The sequence below is a fragment of the Perca fluviatilis genome, chromosome 10, assembly GCF_010015445.1.
Source record: "Perca fluviatilis chromosome 10, GENO_Pfluv_1.0, whole genome shotgun sequence".
Classification (NCBI taxonomy): domain Eukaryota; kingdom Metazoa; phylum Chordata; class Actinopteri; order Perciformes; family Percidae; genus Perca; species Perca fluviatilis.
The window spans coordinates 17,505,088-17,519,625 of NC_053121.1; the positions used below are offsets into that span (position 1 = coordinate 17,505,088).

The window sequence follows — 14,538 nt, forward strand, 5'->3', positions numbered from 1 at the left end:
CGTGTTCTTTTCATGATTAACATTCTAATGTCTTTCAACTGAAACAAGCAGGACATTTGCATATTAAGAAAAGTCCACCTATAACTGCATACCATACAAAAGAGACATACAGGTGCTTTTCTTTAGAAGTGCAAACAAAAACCAGCCCGTATTTTTAAATGTGGAGTGGTTCTGGGAATAGAGAGCTGTTCCTCATTCCAGTCTGTGGTCTTTGTGTTAATATGTAGCAATAAATATGCACAGGAGGAAGTAGTCTTGGAGACATGCAAGTTCTCTTTTGAACACCTGCCCAACTCATGTCTAGCATGGGACACAGGGAAACCAACACAGCCTAAGGCCCTGTCTGGGCTGTGTGTGCTAAATCCAGCAAAGTCTTATTAAGGGTTAATAAAGTACTAAAGAAGAGAATTTTATACGTTTATTATTAAAGTGAGTTCTAAACAGAGTCTAAAAGCAGCTCTACGGGGTTCAGAATACAGCAGAACATGGAACTGCTCCACAATCTTGAGAAGTAAATAAAAATAATTTTTTATTGTAATTTAACTTTGGTCTCATCTTACAGAGAGAGAGCCACCTAACGTTTTGTGTTTTGCAATATTTTCTCTGTATTTCAACCAAAAGGTTAATTGTTGTAGGAGCTGCATATCAGCAGATGGCATTCAACTAATACTAACTAACTAACTAACTAACTAAACTGTGTATGTATTAAATAATGTGGGACACCTTTTGTTATAGATGTTTTCTAACTAAAAATTACAAACTATTATGCTTTAAAATGGGCAGTTGGTTCAAAGGGAATTTTTCTTATCTCCATTGACTCCTGGTTTTACTTTTTGGTCTCTTAGTCTTGATATTTCCTACGGTGCCTCATGATTATTGTATTCAGAATCCGCCAAATAATTACAATTGTAAGTTCTTGGTTGCTGATTATTGTTATTGATGTTATTTTGTATGAATAAGAAAATGTAAAAGAAATTTGCTTGTATGAACAAATGCATTCTGATCCCAATGTTGATCTGCAATAAACACATTTAAAAAATAAATAAATAAATAAATAATAAAAATAAGGGCAGTTGGGAGGATTTGATCGCCAATATCTTTTGGATAAAAAAAAGGTCAGCAAAATGTTCTGAGCATCCACAGCAGACAACTTTTACTTCATTTGCAAGACTAGAACATATAAGCAGGGACCACAAGAGACCACAGGTTATTCAGTTTGCCGATGTGCTGCAATAGCGAAGAATGTATTGGTATGTATCGTAACAGAGATCGACAAAACACCTGGATGCTTACATGGGGGTGTTGCTTTTAACTGGGGTTTAAATATCCTGTAATGAGGCTACATGTATGGCAAGTTTTCCTCCCATTAGTCCCAAACACTCCTAAAGGGAACAAGTTCCTCATTCACACAACAAGCAATCTTGTCTCCCGATTTGTGAAAGCAGATAACTCTTGACAATAGAGGATAACACATAAAGGTCTGAATGGACATGGTAGCATGAAATATACTCTGGGCTGTCTCAGCATCCCATAAGATGTAGCTTCATTATTTAGCAAAAACTGTTTTTTTCCCTTACATGTTTGGGATAATGTTCTCAGTTAGTGCTCTGCCGTGGGGGTCCTAAGGGACATTAAATGTCAATTTATAATTTTAAGACTCTTTTTGAGCATGTGTCATTTGAACCCTCCTCTAGATGTGTATTCTTGTTCAAAGACTTCCCTTTTCATAACCTAAATATACAGGTCAATTTTGACCCGTAACACCACAGATGTGACTACAGTTAATAATATTAAGTTGAAAAAACCCACAAGCAAATTATTTTGGAGGTGTGTTGTAATATTAGTCTATTATAGTCAAATAACATAATTACCCATTGTCTTCATTATTGGAATATGAGTGAATAAAAAAAATGTCAATTGAAAACGAGTGGTATATTTTAAGAGAAAAGGTCCATGGGGCCAAAAACATACAACCATTTAAAATTGTGTTTACATGCAAATAAATACATAATAGCTATGAAATGAAAAACAATAGTGGATGATAATCACTGTTTTATTAATGAGCATATTTTGGGCTGAGTTAAATCACAGGTCAAATTTGACCTGCTAACACAAAAGATGTGTGCAGCTTTCTAACACATCACAAGGGTTAAAGCACATGTCTATGGCCCAATCTACCTGTTCAGATCCAGAACAGTTTGTCTGCTGAATAGGTATCTGGAGAGAAATAAAGCAGCATCTATCAGAACACCATCATAAATTAATTGGGTTAAGTCTGTTCCTCACTCACTCACAAAAAGTCAGGGATATTCGGCTTTCGGGTGAAATTTCAGGATGAACCTAAAATCCACTATAACCTTTACAGGTGAACTTAATTTGACCTTCTCTAAACTTCTGAATGTGCATGTCCAACAGTTCAATATTTCAGTACTTTCTGCACAACTTGCTGTTCTCTAACAAGGAGCTTATCAGCAAAATTCACAACAGGTGTTTGATCCATGAATCGACCAATACATTTCCTGGTTCAGACCAGACGACCCTTTGGTGGTGGGGGTGTTACAGTGTGGGCAGGTGTGTCTAGTCAATACAGAACTGCCCCACACTTTCTGAATGGTACAGTAACAAGCCCATACTACCTGCATAACATCATTAATCCAGTCATTGTGCCCCTGCATGAACAACACATGGACGACAATGCTCCAGCTCATCGAGGTCGCATCATTAGGGAACGGCTGCTGGAGACTGGGGTACCTCAGCTGAGTCACCGTGTTGAGGCCCGTAACTCGGTACCCCAGAACCTTAATGACCTGACTTGTGGACAGCATGAGACATCGTTGTCAAGCTGTAATTGATGCTCAAGGGCACATGACAAGTTATTGAGACATTGACATGTTTTGTCGTGGTATACCCACCACTGTTGTTGGCTTTTGTTTCAGTATATTTTTTGAGATGAGGAAATCACCATTGCATGCTTCTACTTACATGTCCTACTTTCATGATATAATACCACTGTGGCTTGAACATTTTCCATAAATTTTACCCAAAAACCAGATATCCCTAACATTTTGTGAGTAGCTATATATATATATATATATATATATATATATATATATATATATAACCTTTTATTTTCAGCTAAAAAAGCAATCGCCCATATAAGTATTCAGTTGAATTTGCTAAAACAGCCTTTTCTACGCATAATTAAAATAGCAATCCCTGCTCAGCAGACCTACACAGAAAACAGTGTCTCTGCACAGCCAACTGATTTTATCCAGTGTAAAAATAGTGTGTTGTTTGAATTACAGCAATTTTGGTCTAAAACGTCATAGCTGAAACTCCAATTGTGCAAAAGTGGGTCCAGCAGATTGTGTTGGATGTATTCATGAACGCCACAAAGGAAATCTCAAGAAGATCCCTCTAATGTTGACTGGTTGTAGTTAGACACTTCAATGAGATTGTGGTCTGGATCTCTGAAGTACAGAGAGGAGATGGTCCCTACAGCTCCACTCCTCTTCACTGGACCCTCCTCTATCTCGACCCCACAGACCTGCAGAAATCAACAAAAAAGGACAGTGAGCATTTCAGTAAATTCCCTAAATGGGAATGAAATGTGACATGCAAAGCAGAGTAGAAGTCAAGTGGTTTTAAAAGAATAGGCACTTCACAAGATTAAGAGTGACATTAGTAATTCAAGACAGTCTGTAGGAAACGGGTGAACGACCTTCAGATGTGCAGCTACTGTAGCCAGGGAGGTTTTGGTGATGAGGCACAGGTCTGCAGAGCCTGAGGTTGGATGCTTGGCTTTGGGCTCGAACTCCTGACCCAGCTGGTGAAGGTTAAATTTCTGCTGCCCAAAACCCAGGGCCTTACGGTTTCCCTTGAAAATGCAGAGATGGCATGAGTGGGTGCTAAGAAGTGTCTAAAAGCTCAAGGTCCCAGGTTATAACTGACCAAGTGGAGAGATGCTATCAGCCGACAATCAAAGCCTGCCATCTAGTGGATGTTCTCTCAAACCAAAAGAGTATTTCACTTTTCCTATTGCTGTTACTGACATTATTAAATAAGTATTAGCCATACTTAATTTCTACTACTACTACTACTAATGATAATAATAATAATAATAATAATAATATGATGATGATGATGATAATAATAATAACAACAATAAATTGATTGTACAAAGCTTGAATACCTTGAAAGTGATGACCTCCATTCCAAGAACTGAGGTATAAAAGTTGATGGTGTCTGGTACACTTTTCACTGTTAGAACCAAATGATCCAGATGGCTCACTTCAACTGGACAGGTTTTTTTGAATCGGTGTGTTTGAATGGAGACAGTCTACAAGAGATAAGACAAATACACTCTAAGGCAAGGCAAGGCAGCATTTGTATAGCACATTTCAGCCACAAGGACATTCAAAGTGCTTTACATAAAAACTAATTAAAAACAGATAAAATACATGAATAAGAGTTACAGTGCAGTGTAAGAAATTAAACATTAAAGAGCAGTTAAAAAAAGTTTTAAACATAAAAAATTTTTTTGGTCATCATACACTATTGGTCCCTCTGGGACGTGTGGTTTACTCTGCTTGCCACTCACCTTGGTGTGGAAAAGTACTTTTATTTTAAAATATAGTCGTCACTATCTGTCTTAGTTTCTTTCTTTGGAAAAACTTCGCAAAAACCTTTTGGTTGAAATTCGCTCTTTTTGAAATTAGATTTTGATTAGGCTAGTGATCTCATGTCAACCAGTTGAAATTCACACTTTGTTGTAATTCGTGATCTTATTTCAACCTTAAACCCTTCACTGTTCGTAAAAGGCTGGTTCTTAGTAAAACCCACACAATGAAATCTGGAGTAATGACAAAAAAAAAAAAAAAAAAATCATATCCATCCAGACGTGTCCTACTCTAAGGATAAACAAATGTAATTGTCGACGACAGGGTAGGCACAGGGTATTGTAATTTAATGTAGCATCAACAGCGCCTCTGCGTGGTGAAACTAACTTACCGCATCCTGTAAGCATCTGAAAGGTGGAATTCTTGTAGTTACTAAAGCGATTAGCAACAAGTTAGCTAAATCCACTCCATAGACATTTTAAATCCCTTGAGTAAATTTATATAATGTGAACCCGTTATTCAACTCGGTAATTTAACTATTGTAGCAACGATTTATCTAAAGGAAAGTCTTAAGTTAACTTCAGTCCTTACAAAGTGACAGGCGAATTTGTGAGAATTATTGTAGCGTTAGCGGAATTAGAATGAAATCATTTACCTTGAAACTGTTCTTCTGAAAGTGCAACAAACGACTCCCAACTGCCCGAAGCGCCATCTTTGCTGTAGTCTGACCTGTTACAGTCTATGAGTCTGACACGGGTCCGGTATTTCCTTGTTTTTCCACCACTGTGGACTGAACTAGGAACTAGCTGCACATCTACATAACGTTACGCCATAGCACCGTGTGACGACTGAAGGGTCAAAAAAATAAAAATAAATAAAAAAAGAACACCTTTTTAAAACTAATTTCTTTTTCTTCTAGACTTCACGATGTCTGGTTCTAACAAAGATCATACTTATAAACATACAACATATTTATTCTTTATTTGTCAGTTGGAATTAATGGGGATTTTCACAAATCCTACCAGGAGGGGGTGCTGCTAGTAAAAACACTTCTTCCCCATGTGTCAGAGGCCAAATGCATCATAAATGAACACACATATTTAGTATGTTAAATAGAGCCCAATGGGTTTGATCTAATAAGGGAACATCAACTATCCTCTACTTGCACTTAACACCATCAATCAAATTCATTAGGATTAGCTTTAGTGGACCGTGTAATAATTGACATTTAAAACATGGATATAAATGGAAATTTAGACTTTAATATATAAGGGAGAAGTAATGATAAGTAATAAGGTGTGCACCTGAATGCAGAATAAAATTAATTAATGACAGTGAGTGTACAGAATGCCTACCAGCAATGCATTTTGTAGCATTAACAACTTGTTTAATTCAGCGGTTAGTTTTATTTAACTCCCAGTTCCATACTGCACTGGGTGACACAGAACAAGGCCACAACTAAAGAATGGCCTAAGAGGAAACATACATTTCATTTACATGTTTATGGTATTCAACAATGACAACGTCTTGCATTCAAACTTTTATGTCCCACAAAGGGAAGTAATAATCGGGGCAGAGACATCAAACAGTAGAACAAGAAACATGACAGGATGGCATTAATAGGGATGCCCATTTCTTCCATAAGCCAATGTTCCTGTTCATCAACAGTGCTATTAAAACCTACAGAACTTCTAAATAAAATAAAATAACTTCAACACATTTTTTTTTAAAAGTAATAAGTCTTCATTTAAGATTTTAGCCATTAACAACTGCTTTTTAACAATAGCATACATTTATATCATGGTTTGTATTTCCCTACTTTCACTTTAGCATGTATTGCACACTGATATGGAGCATCTGCTCATGGGGCAGAAGGAGGGCACAGTGGGCAGGCATCTTGACTTTCTACTGGAGCCTTAGTAAGAGAGGACAATAACGTGAATTTTTCAGACTTGGTTAATATTTGACACTCAAACCTTTGGATTAATAACTTAATTTTTCACTTGTACATTGATGTAAACCTCCGGGTAAACAGATCTATTCTTGCTTGGGTTGACAATTCAATTCAAGTCAATTTCTAATAATTTCAATCCATGCCGATATCCGCTTAGAGAATGTTATTAATGAGTCAATAATTAAAGACGATCCAATAGGTTAGTAGAAAAATAAAGAATAAAAGACCAGTAGCTAATGGATGGCAGGACAAAATGAGTAAACATCCTTTTACACTTGGGGGGGAAAAAACAAGTATATTCAAATGTTTAACATCATGCCTGTCAGTATATTTTGAGGTGGAAAAATTCACATGCCAACAACTTGATTTTAAACAATTCATCACGCAGAGTTTTCATGGTATATGCCACCCCAAAACAGTACTTTGTTTCTTTTAGGTGTACAAAAAGGGAGAGTACAAGTCACTAGTAAATGGCAAACCAATTAATGTCCAACATCCTTTGGACATCACAATCTCTAAATAATTCTTCTGTGTACACTGATACCACCTATTTGTTAAACAGAAACTGTAGGGATGCTCTGATAGAGAGTCATTGCAGCCAACATGACCCTAACCTTTATATGAGATAATCTACAATTCAAAACCAATTCACTGATACAAAGTATGATCCAAAATTATTTTTACAAGCTTATTTACAGCTAATACTTTGAACTGGTGTAACTAAGAACTGTACCAATGCCCAACTTCCGGTATATAAGGCGCAATTTAGGAGATAATACAAAATAGCAGATGTGCCTGAACTACCTGCAGGTGTGCAGCATTTATAAACAGGAAATTCTTTGAGAGCTACCGGCCTGATTATGTACATGGCTTGACGCCATGCAACAAACTCCTTGGTCACTACAGGTTAATTCAAACAGCATGCATTGCTTGTGCCTAACTTTGGACTGCAATAATAAAAGGTCTTACTAAAGACTGAACTTGTCCCGATGTCACTGTATGGAGCACCGCAAATCAAACCTGACTGCATTATGATCAAACTCACAAATGGTATGAAAGAAATACATTTCAACAGTGGAGACACATTTCATCAAAGCCTCTTATGGACTTGGGATATTAGATTACTTAGGTTGAGACAAAAAGGCCTGCAGTCTTTTATAAGCTACACCACGCTCTCTCGGTTGGCCGATATCAAGACAGCCCTGCGGCAGATGGGGCAAGTAGAGTTTTCGGATAGCCAGCGATCAATGCAGTGCACGTGGTACTCATGAGAGCAGGGCAGCTTACGTAGCTTGTTACCTTCAGCATATTCTGTTATGCAGACACTGCAAGTTTTCAAGGCATCAGTCTCACCAAAGTTGCGCATTGAGAGGTTGTCAATCTGCTCTTTAGTCAGCCCTTGGGGCTGGTCCTCATCGTCATCATTTAGGAGGAAGAAGTGGGCAAGCCGCAGGAAGGGCAGCGAGCTGGGCTCCTCTAGGCTGATAGGTGGTCTAGGTCGAGCCCTGCCACCAGGGGGAGGTGGAGCAGTGGCAAGGCCCTCGTCAATATCAGCCTCTGCTGTCCTTGCTCTAACTCCTGTAGCCAGAGGTGGTTCATCGACGTCGGCAACAGGAGCGGCAGCAGGTGTAGCAGCATCTGGGTTGTTGATGGCTTCAGCCAGATCCGCAGGTGTGTTGGCACCACGGTTTGAATCTGAAGAATCAGAGTCTGAATCCATGAGGTAGCCGAGTTCACCAAAACCAGTCATAATCTGCCTAATCATAGATTGAAGAGCCATTGAGGTTGCCTCTCCCAAACCTGCATCAGAGATTCTTCGGATAGGGATGCGTATAGTGCTGACGTAGGTCCTCACACCAGCACGTTCAGAGCGTGAGAAAGTCCTACGAAATCCACCACGCTCACTCTCATAAAGAAATGTGTTGTTTGAGTTCTGGGAGCGCGAGCGGGTGCGGCTAGCAATGCTGTCTCTTTGGCGATATTCGCCGGGACGCACACGACGCACCTGGAGATCAAGCATAATAGTAGGGGGGCGGCGCCCCGCTGCACCCCCTTCCCCCCCAGCAGCTTCTCCTTCTTGAGATCCCACATTTTGGGCCTCTGGGACCGTTTCTGCGCTAGCCCTAGATAGCTGAACATCACTGTCAGCAGTGCTTTGCCTAGAAAGAACATGTTGTCGAGTCCGAGAACTGCCCTCTACTTGAGACACAGGGGGAGCAAAGGTGGCAGAGTTCAGGCCTTGAGAGCTGTGAGCATGACGTGGATTAGGGAGACCATCCAGCTGATCCAGGTTGAGAGGGGAGCGGCTCCTGGCTGTACGGGCCCTAGTCCTGCGTGGTTCTGGACTGCGGCTGCGGGCTCTTCTTTGTCCTCTGCGTGGAGAAGGAGAAAGTGGGGGTTGTACCGGCAGGGCGGCAGGTGAGCTGGGAGGTTCTCCTAAAATCTCTTGTGAAACAACTTCTTCTAGTTCAGGCTCTGGTTCTGGCTCCACTGTGACAGCCAATTCCTCTACAACTGGTTCTTCTACCACTTCCGTCTCCATGGGCACCTGTGGTTCAGCATTTTCCACCTGTGGTTCAGTATTTTCCACCTGTGGTTCAGCACTTGCCACCTCTGGTTCAGCACCTGCCACCTCTGGTTCAGCACCTGCCACCTCTGGTTCAGCACCTGCCACCTCTGGTTCAGCACCTGCCACCTCTGGTTCAGCACTTGCCACCTCTGGTTCAGCACTTGCCACCACTTCTTGACCCTCTGGAGACTCCTGGGGAGACTCCTGCTCCCCTTCAGCAGCAGCCTGCTGTTCAGCCAGGTTGCGATTCACACTGATTTCCAGGCTAAAGCGAAAATCGCCACTGTTTGGGTTGGTCTGGCTTACAGCCCGCCATGACTGGTTTCCACGATGACCGGTTCTGGTTGTGTTGCCTGTGCGCCTCACTGTGTTTAGCCAGTCTAAGAGACTATCCCCATTGGCAGGATCCTCAGAGTTTTCTGGTGGTTCTGAAAATTAAGAGTTATTAACAAGTGACATTTGATATTAGAATTTTGAGTCAAAAAACAAATGGCAAACTTACCAACTGGATCTTCTCCACTTTCAGTACTGGGAGCACTAGTACTGTTATTCTGCTGTTCCGGACCATCCTTGATTTGCTGTAGTCTACTAAACAGCTCATCCTCCGTTACCTCTCCTGAAGGAGACATTACAAAATAAACCGGTCATTAAAAAAGTCACATATTCTTTGAAGGTTAAAAGGGTAACTACTGCGGTGGACGAGAGCAGCAGCCGTTAGTTACCTTGCGTCGGGTTCGCTCCGTGGAACGGATGAGTACACTGGATGTTTTCTACAGAGGTGAGGTAGCAGCATGTTTGCAGCTTAAAATGATCCCAACCTTTCTGTCGTTTTCTCTCGCTATTTTCGTCTTCCTTCATTTGTAATCTGGGCCGTCAGTCTTGTGTCCACAGAAGCGTCAAACTGTGCGCTAGTAATAACCCTCCGTGCGGAAACACAGTGAGCCGTACAACCTTAATTACATTGATTTAACGAAGCTTGGAGGCAAATAATTTTGCTTCGAGGATTTTTTGTAATTTAATTATTCGAGGAATCGTTTCATCCCTAGTCCAGTATTAAGCGAGATTGCTGCAGTCAGCAGCGGCACAACAAGCTACAATGTCAGTTAATAGGGCAATTGTGCAGCTTGTATAACTTCACAAAAGTGATCGTTTTGTCACTGACTGGCTCAAATTAATATTTGAAGTGTCTGAAAACATTATGGAAAGGATTTCTAAGGAGGTCAACCTTTCTGTTAACGAGTAAGATGCTTCTTTTTTTTTAAACATAAAAACATCCACAAAATTGCGTTCGCTAATGCCACCAGACTCCATGTACATATACAGTAATTTTAGCATTGTAAATACACTTAATTCAAAGTCGAAGACACTAAATAAAACTATTAAATGCAGTTTTGGGTCATCTTTTCACTTTTTCAACCATCACAACTCTAGTTTTGGTTGTAAACAGTTTTTTTTTTATTTTTTTAAATGGAGTCTGGTGGGTTTAGTGCTAGCAACCTCAGAGCGGTTTCTAGTTAAACAGAAAGGTCTCAACAAGGTTTTAAAAAGGTCTATCTCTGTAGGGATCCTTTCCATAATGCTGTCAGACACTTAGAATAATAAGCTGAGCCTTTTAGTGGCAAAACTGCACTTTCAGTGGACCAAACTGACACTGAACATTTGTCCCATAGAGTTACATTGCAGCCTGTCTGTGGCTGCCGCTTACAGTGTTAACGCTTAATACTGGACCAATTTAAAAAAATTGATGTTCCTATCAGTCAGTTACACACAAAAACATAAGAAAATAGGGTGCAGGTTTAATAAGACGGTAGTTACCCTTAAAGCTTTTAGTACACTTCACTCAATTAAAAGGTTTATTACCTGGGGTGCCCAAAAGATTGTTGTCTCTCATGAGACGGTAGTCCTCATCACTGAGATTGTTAACAAACTGGTAGAAGGCCTCTTCCCTGTCCAGGCGGTCCAGCTGCCTTCTGCGCTGTGACTCTGGCTGGTCACTGCCATTTTGCTCTAAACTGTCAGACCCTTCCATTGATTCAGAAGGGAGGTTAAGGGATGCTCTCCAATCTTCAGCAAGATCCAGCTGCTGCAGCAAAAACAAATGATAGCTTATTGATCTAATAAGAATACTTAGATTTAGAATAGGATTAGGCAAACAAGACTCACCACCAAAGGCTCAGTATTTCCACTCTATTAGCTATGATGAATGTAATGGCCGAATCAGCGCGTTACTATCAACCAGGGAAATTGTCATCAAAAGAAAACTTGGGTCAAAATACAGCTCAATATTTGGGAACAATGACCCAGTAGCTAACGGAACTGTCTAAATTTACATACATGAGACACTTCTTAACATTCTAATAAAACTTCACTCAAACTACTAAACGTTTATATACATTTTGTCATCAGCTAAATGAACACCAAGGCCGTCAATACATCCTGGACCATACTTTACTGTAACATTACATGCTTTAACAACTTAAACAAAGTATGCAGTATAAGCTCCTTTTTCCATTTTGAGCATATACCACCACCTGCAGGATAATTTGTTAAACTCCTCATTTCAATCATTCTAAAAGATACTACATATACAATACCATTTTTTTTTTAAACAAAGACAAATGACCAGAGAAAATGATGGAAGAGATGATTATTAAAAATGCACAAATAAATAAACAAACAAAATGAAACATCAAGACAACAAGCTCCTCTATCAATGATTTTGAATAATCATTTTGAGCGTGGCTCAGCATCTGGCGGAGGCATTGAAATAATCAAACCTTTAAGCTTTCTGCAACCAATACAGTAAACATTTATAAAAGAGTGTTTTTAGCAATGTCTCCTCTATTCAGACAGCTTCCTTTTACAAGTCTGTATGTTTTTGCTTGGTGCGACAATATCTCAGCATCATGTTCTGTTTAATATTTGATCTTTTCTTTAATATCACAAACCAAACCATATCCATAACGTTAACTACTCTTATAGAGCGCATAGCCAAGTTTTTGGGTTAGGGGTTCTCTGCGTGAAGCTGGCCCCCCCATGTCATCCAAAAATTATTAAAAACACTGCTATTCATTTGTGCTACGTTTGAGCCATACAAATTATGGTTTGTGCTGTTAATTAAACTTTACATTTTCTGGCCATTGACGTCGTTTTTAAGTTTACAGGCTTTATTTGTTACATGCGTGACGTCACCCTGCCCCCCTCCCCATCTAATTTGTTGTGTTAAGAACAAACTAAACTTAATTTGCGATTTCAAAAACGATTCTCGATTAAAAAATTTTTTTTAAAAAACGATTCACAGAATGTAAATGTGGTTACTTTCCCCATGTAATTGCAGTAGACATACAATTTAAAAGAAAAGAAACAACAAATTAAATGTAGTTTGATATTACTTTATATGTCTTCATACAAAAATAAAAACTTTTGCAACTAAAAACTGCAAGATGCCAAGCTTTGGCCAGCTTTCAAATACATTTAATTCAAGTATAAAATAAAACTTAAATAAAAAGAGCTTTTTGTTCAGAGTTCGGTGGGAGTTCAGAGCATTGAAAGAGTTGTGCCAGTTGTGCCAGTTGGTTGACTGGCATGTTAAGTACTTTAGGTTGTTTAGTCCATGTCTTTAATTTTAATCTCTGGGTGATGGCGTACCATGTGAGTAATCTATAAAGCGTAATAACTTTAAAAAAAAACATAGTAGCACAAATGTTTCTTTTAACGGTACAATTCAGCACAAACATGGAGACAATTTTGGGGAGATTTGGACAAGTATGGGGGGCTGAGTGACGTCACTGGCCAGAAAATGTAAAGTTTAATTACCTAAACTACGGCACAAACGAATAGCAGTGTTTTTAATAATGTTTGGATAACATAGGTGGCCAGCTTCACGCAGTTAGAACTAAGATCCAGGGTGACAGATACATGGAGATCCTGGATATTATTTTGTGTACTATCTTAGTTATGGTGGCACTGCTGAGTAACGGGTTCGATCCCCGGTCCTGACATGGCCTTTCTGAGTGGAATGTGCATGTTCTCCCCGTGTTCGCATGGGTTTCCTCCCACTATAAAGACATGCATGCTAGGTAACTCCTGTCATTGCCCTTAACCTAGCTAGCTAGGTACTGGCATTAAAACGGGAGTTGGTCCCCGGGCGCCGGACTATGGCTGCCCACTGCTGCTAATTAGTTAGGATAGGTTGGCTAATAAATGATATTTTAATAGATCTGATAGTAAGTTGCCTTAATATCGACGGAGGAAAAACCAACGTCGATATACGACCGGATCGCCTATCGACACAAGCCTATCAAAGCAAACCGACATGCTAAGTTACAATAAACACAGCACTAACGCTAACGCTAGCTAAGCTAAACCATTGAGTTTGTCGTAACATAAAACGTACTCTACCTTAACACTAACATAATAAAAAAATGTGGCTGTATAACAGCTACAATGAACGTAAATTAGGTGAGGGTTTTGTATTTCTAAGTCCTACGGGAAAGCCAGTATGTTGGTCAAAGTCGAGATAAAAACAAAATGGCATCATCTAGCTTAGCTTACATTAGCTAGCAAGCATTGTACACGGTTGACAACACTGACAACTTCAACCACAATTAGCTATGAAGGAGGACCCTCTGTTTAGTAATATGTGAAGAAAATGGTTAACGACTGGTAAAAGGGTGAGTGTGGTGCCATGTGTATCGTCGGCACAAAACAAGCTTCTCAGATGACTAAACAACCCTGGTTGTGTTGAGCTTGCACTACGCTAAAGCTAGTTAGCTTCCATGTCTATCATAAGCTAACGCCAACTTAGCTAGTAACTTCGTGATAAGTGGCCTCAGTTACATTACTTTGACGTACGTATTTGTTTCGCACAAATCGCTGGTGTTAGGAAACATGACGTGGACTTGATATTAGTACCGTTTTCTTCATTACTGGGGAAAAAAAACACACACAAGGTTTTCATTAAAAAGACATTGATGCAACTGTTAGCATCACCGCAAGCTAACCAAGCCAGCGACGTCAACCAATGACGTTCACAATCAGTAACCAGAGCGAACAAGCTATTAAGTAAATATACAATATGTCACAAACTCTCTGTTACATTACCTTTTTGATGATGTCGGTAATCGTACCTCCAAATTGTTCTTATATAATAACAAAAACGCTCGACTGTTAAGCTAAGTGCGATTTCAGGTTTCCATTTTTTTTCTTTTAGGAAGGCTACAATGATCTTCCGGAAACTGAGGAAATATGCGTTTTCCCCGAGTTTCACCTTCCAGGTGGACATCCGCACTGCAAAGAAAGTGGTTTGAGTTTACGTATCACATCCATGCAACCAGGTTTAGTATTTGTTCTTTTATTTTTACAGACTTGCTAGTTTATTTAATTTTTTTTCATAA

The 14,538-nt window shown here is 39.6% G+C and overlaps 2 protein-coding genes across 3 annotated transcripts; both read right to left on the reverse strand.

Annotated features, from left to right (window-relative positions):
* Positions 1 to 2,035: 2,035 nt before the first annotated feature.
* glod5 (glyoxalase domain containing 5) lies at positions 2,036 to 5,455 on the reverse strand. The gene is made up of 4 exons (XM_039814447.1): positions 5,275 to 5,455; positions 4,193 to 4,339; positions 3,722 to 3,877; positions 2,036 to 3,547 (listed from the first exon to the last, which is right to left on the reverse strand). Exons 1-4 carry the CDS (start codon positions 5,329 to 5,331, stop codon positions 3,404 to 3,406), a joined length of 504 nt encoding a protein of 167 aa, XP_039670381.1. The 5' UTR covers positions 5,332 to 5,455; the 3' UTR covers positions 2,036 to 3,403.
* Positions 5,456 to 5,861: 406 nt separating this feature from the next.
* rlim (ring finger protein, LIM domain interacting) lies at positions 5,862 to 14,389 on the reverse strand. 2 transcript variants are annotated; one of them, XM_039813796.1, is made up of 4 exons: positions 14,246 to 14,389; positions 11,003 to 11,222; positions 9,645 to 9,758; positions 5,862 to 9,570 (listed from the first exon to the last, which is right to left on the reverse strand). In XM_039813796.1, the coding sequence occupies exons 2-4, from the start codon at positions 11,169 to 11,171 to the stop codon at positions 7,736 to 7,738; spliced, it is 2,118 nt and encodes a 705-aa protein (XP_039669730.1). In that variant the 5' UTR covers positions 11,172 to 11,222; positions 14,246 to 14,389; the 3' UTR covers positions 5,862 to 7,735. The 2 variants fall into 2 exon arrangements, with proteins under 2 accessions (XP_039669730.1, XP_039669729.1); XM_039813795.1 differs by having other exon boundaries at positions 11,003 to 11,225; positions 14,246 to 14,388.
* Positions 14,390 to 14,538: the final 149 nt, after the last annotated feature.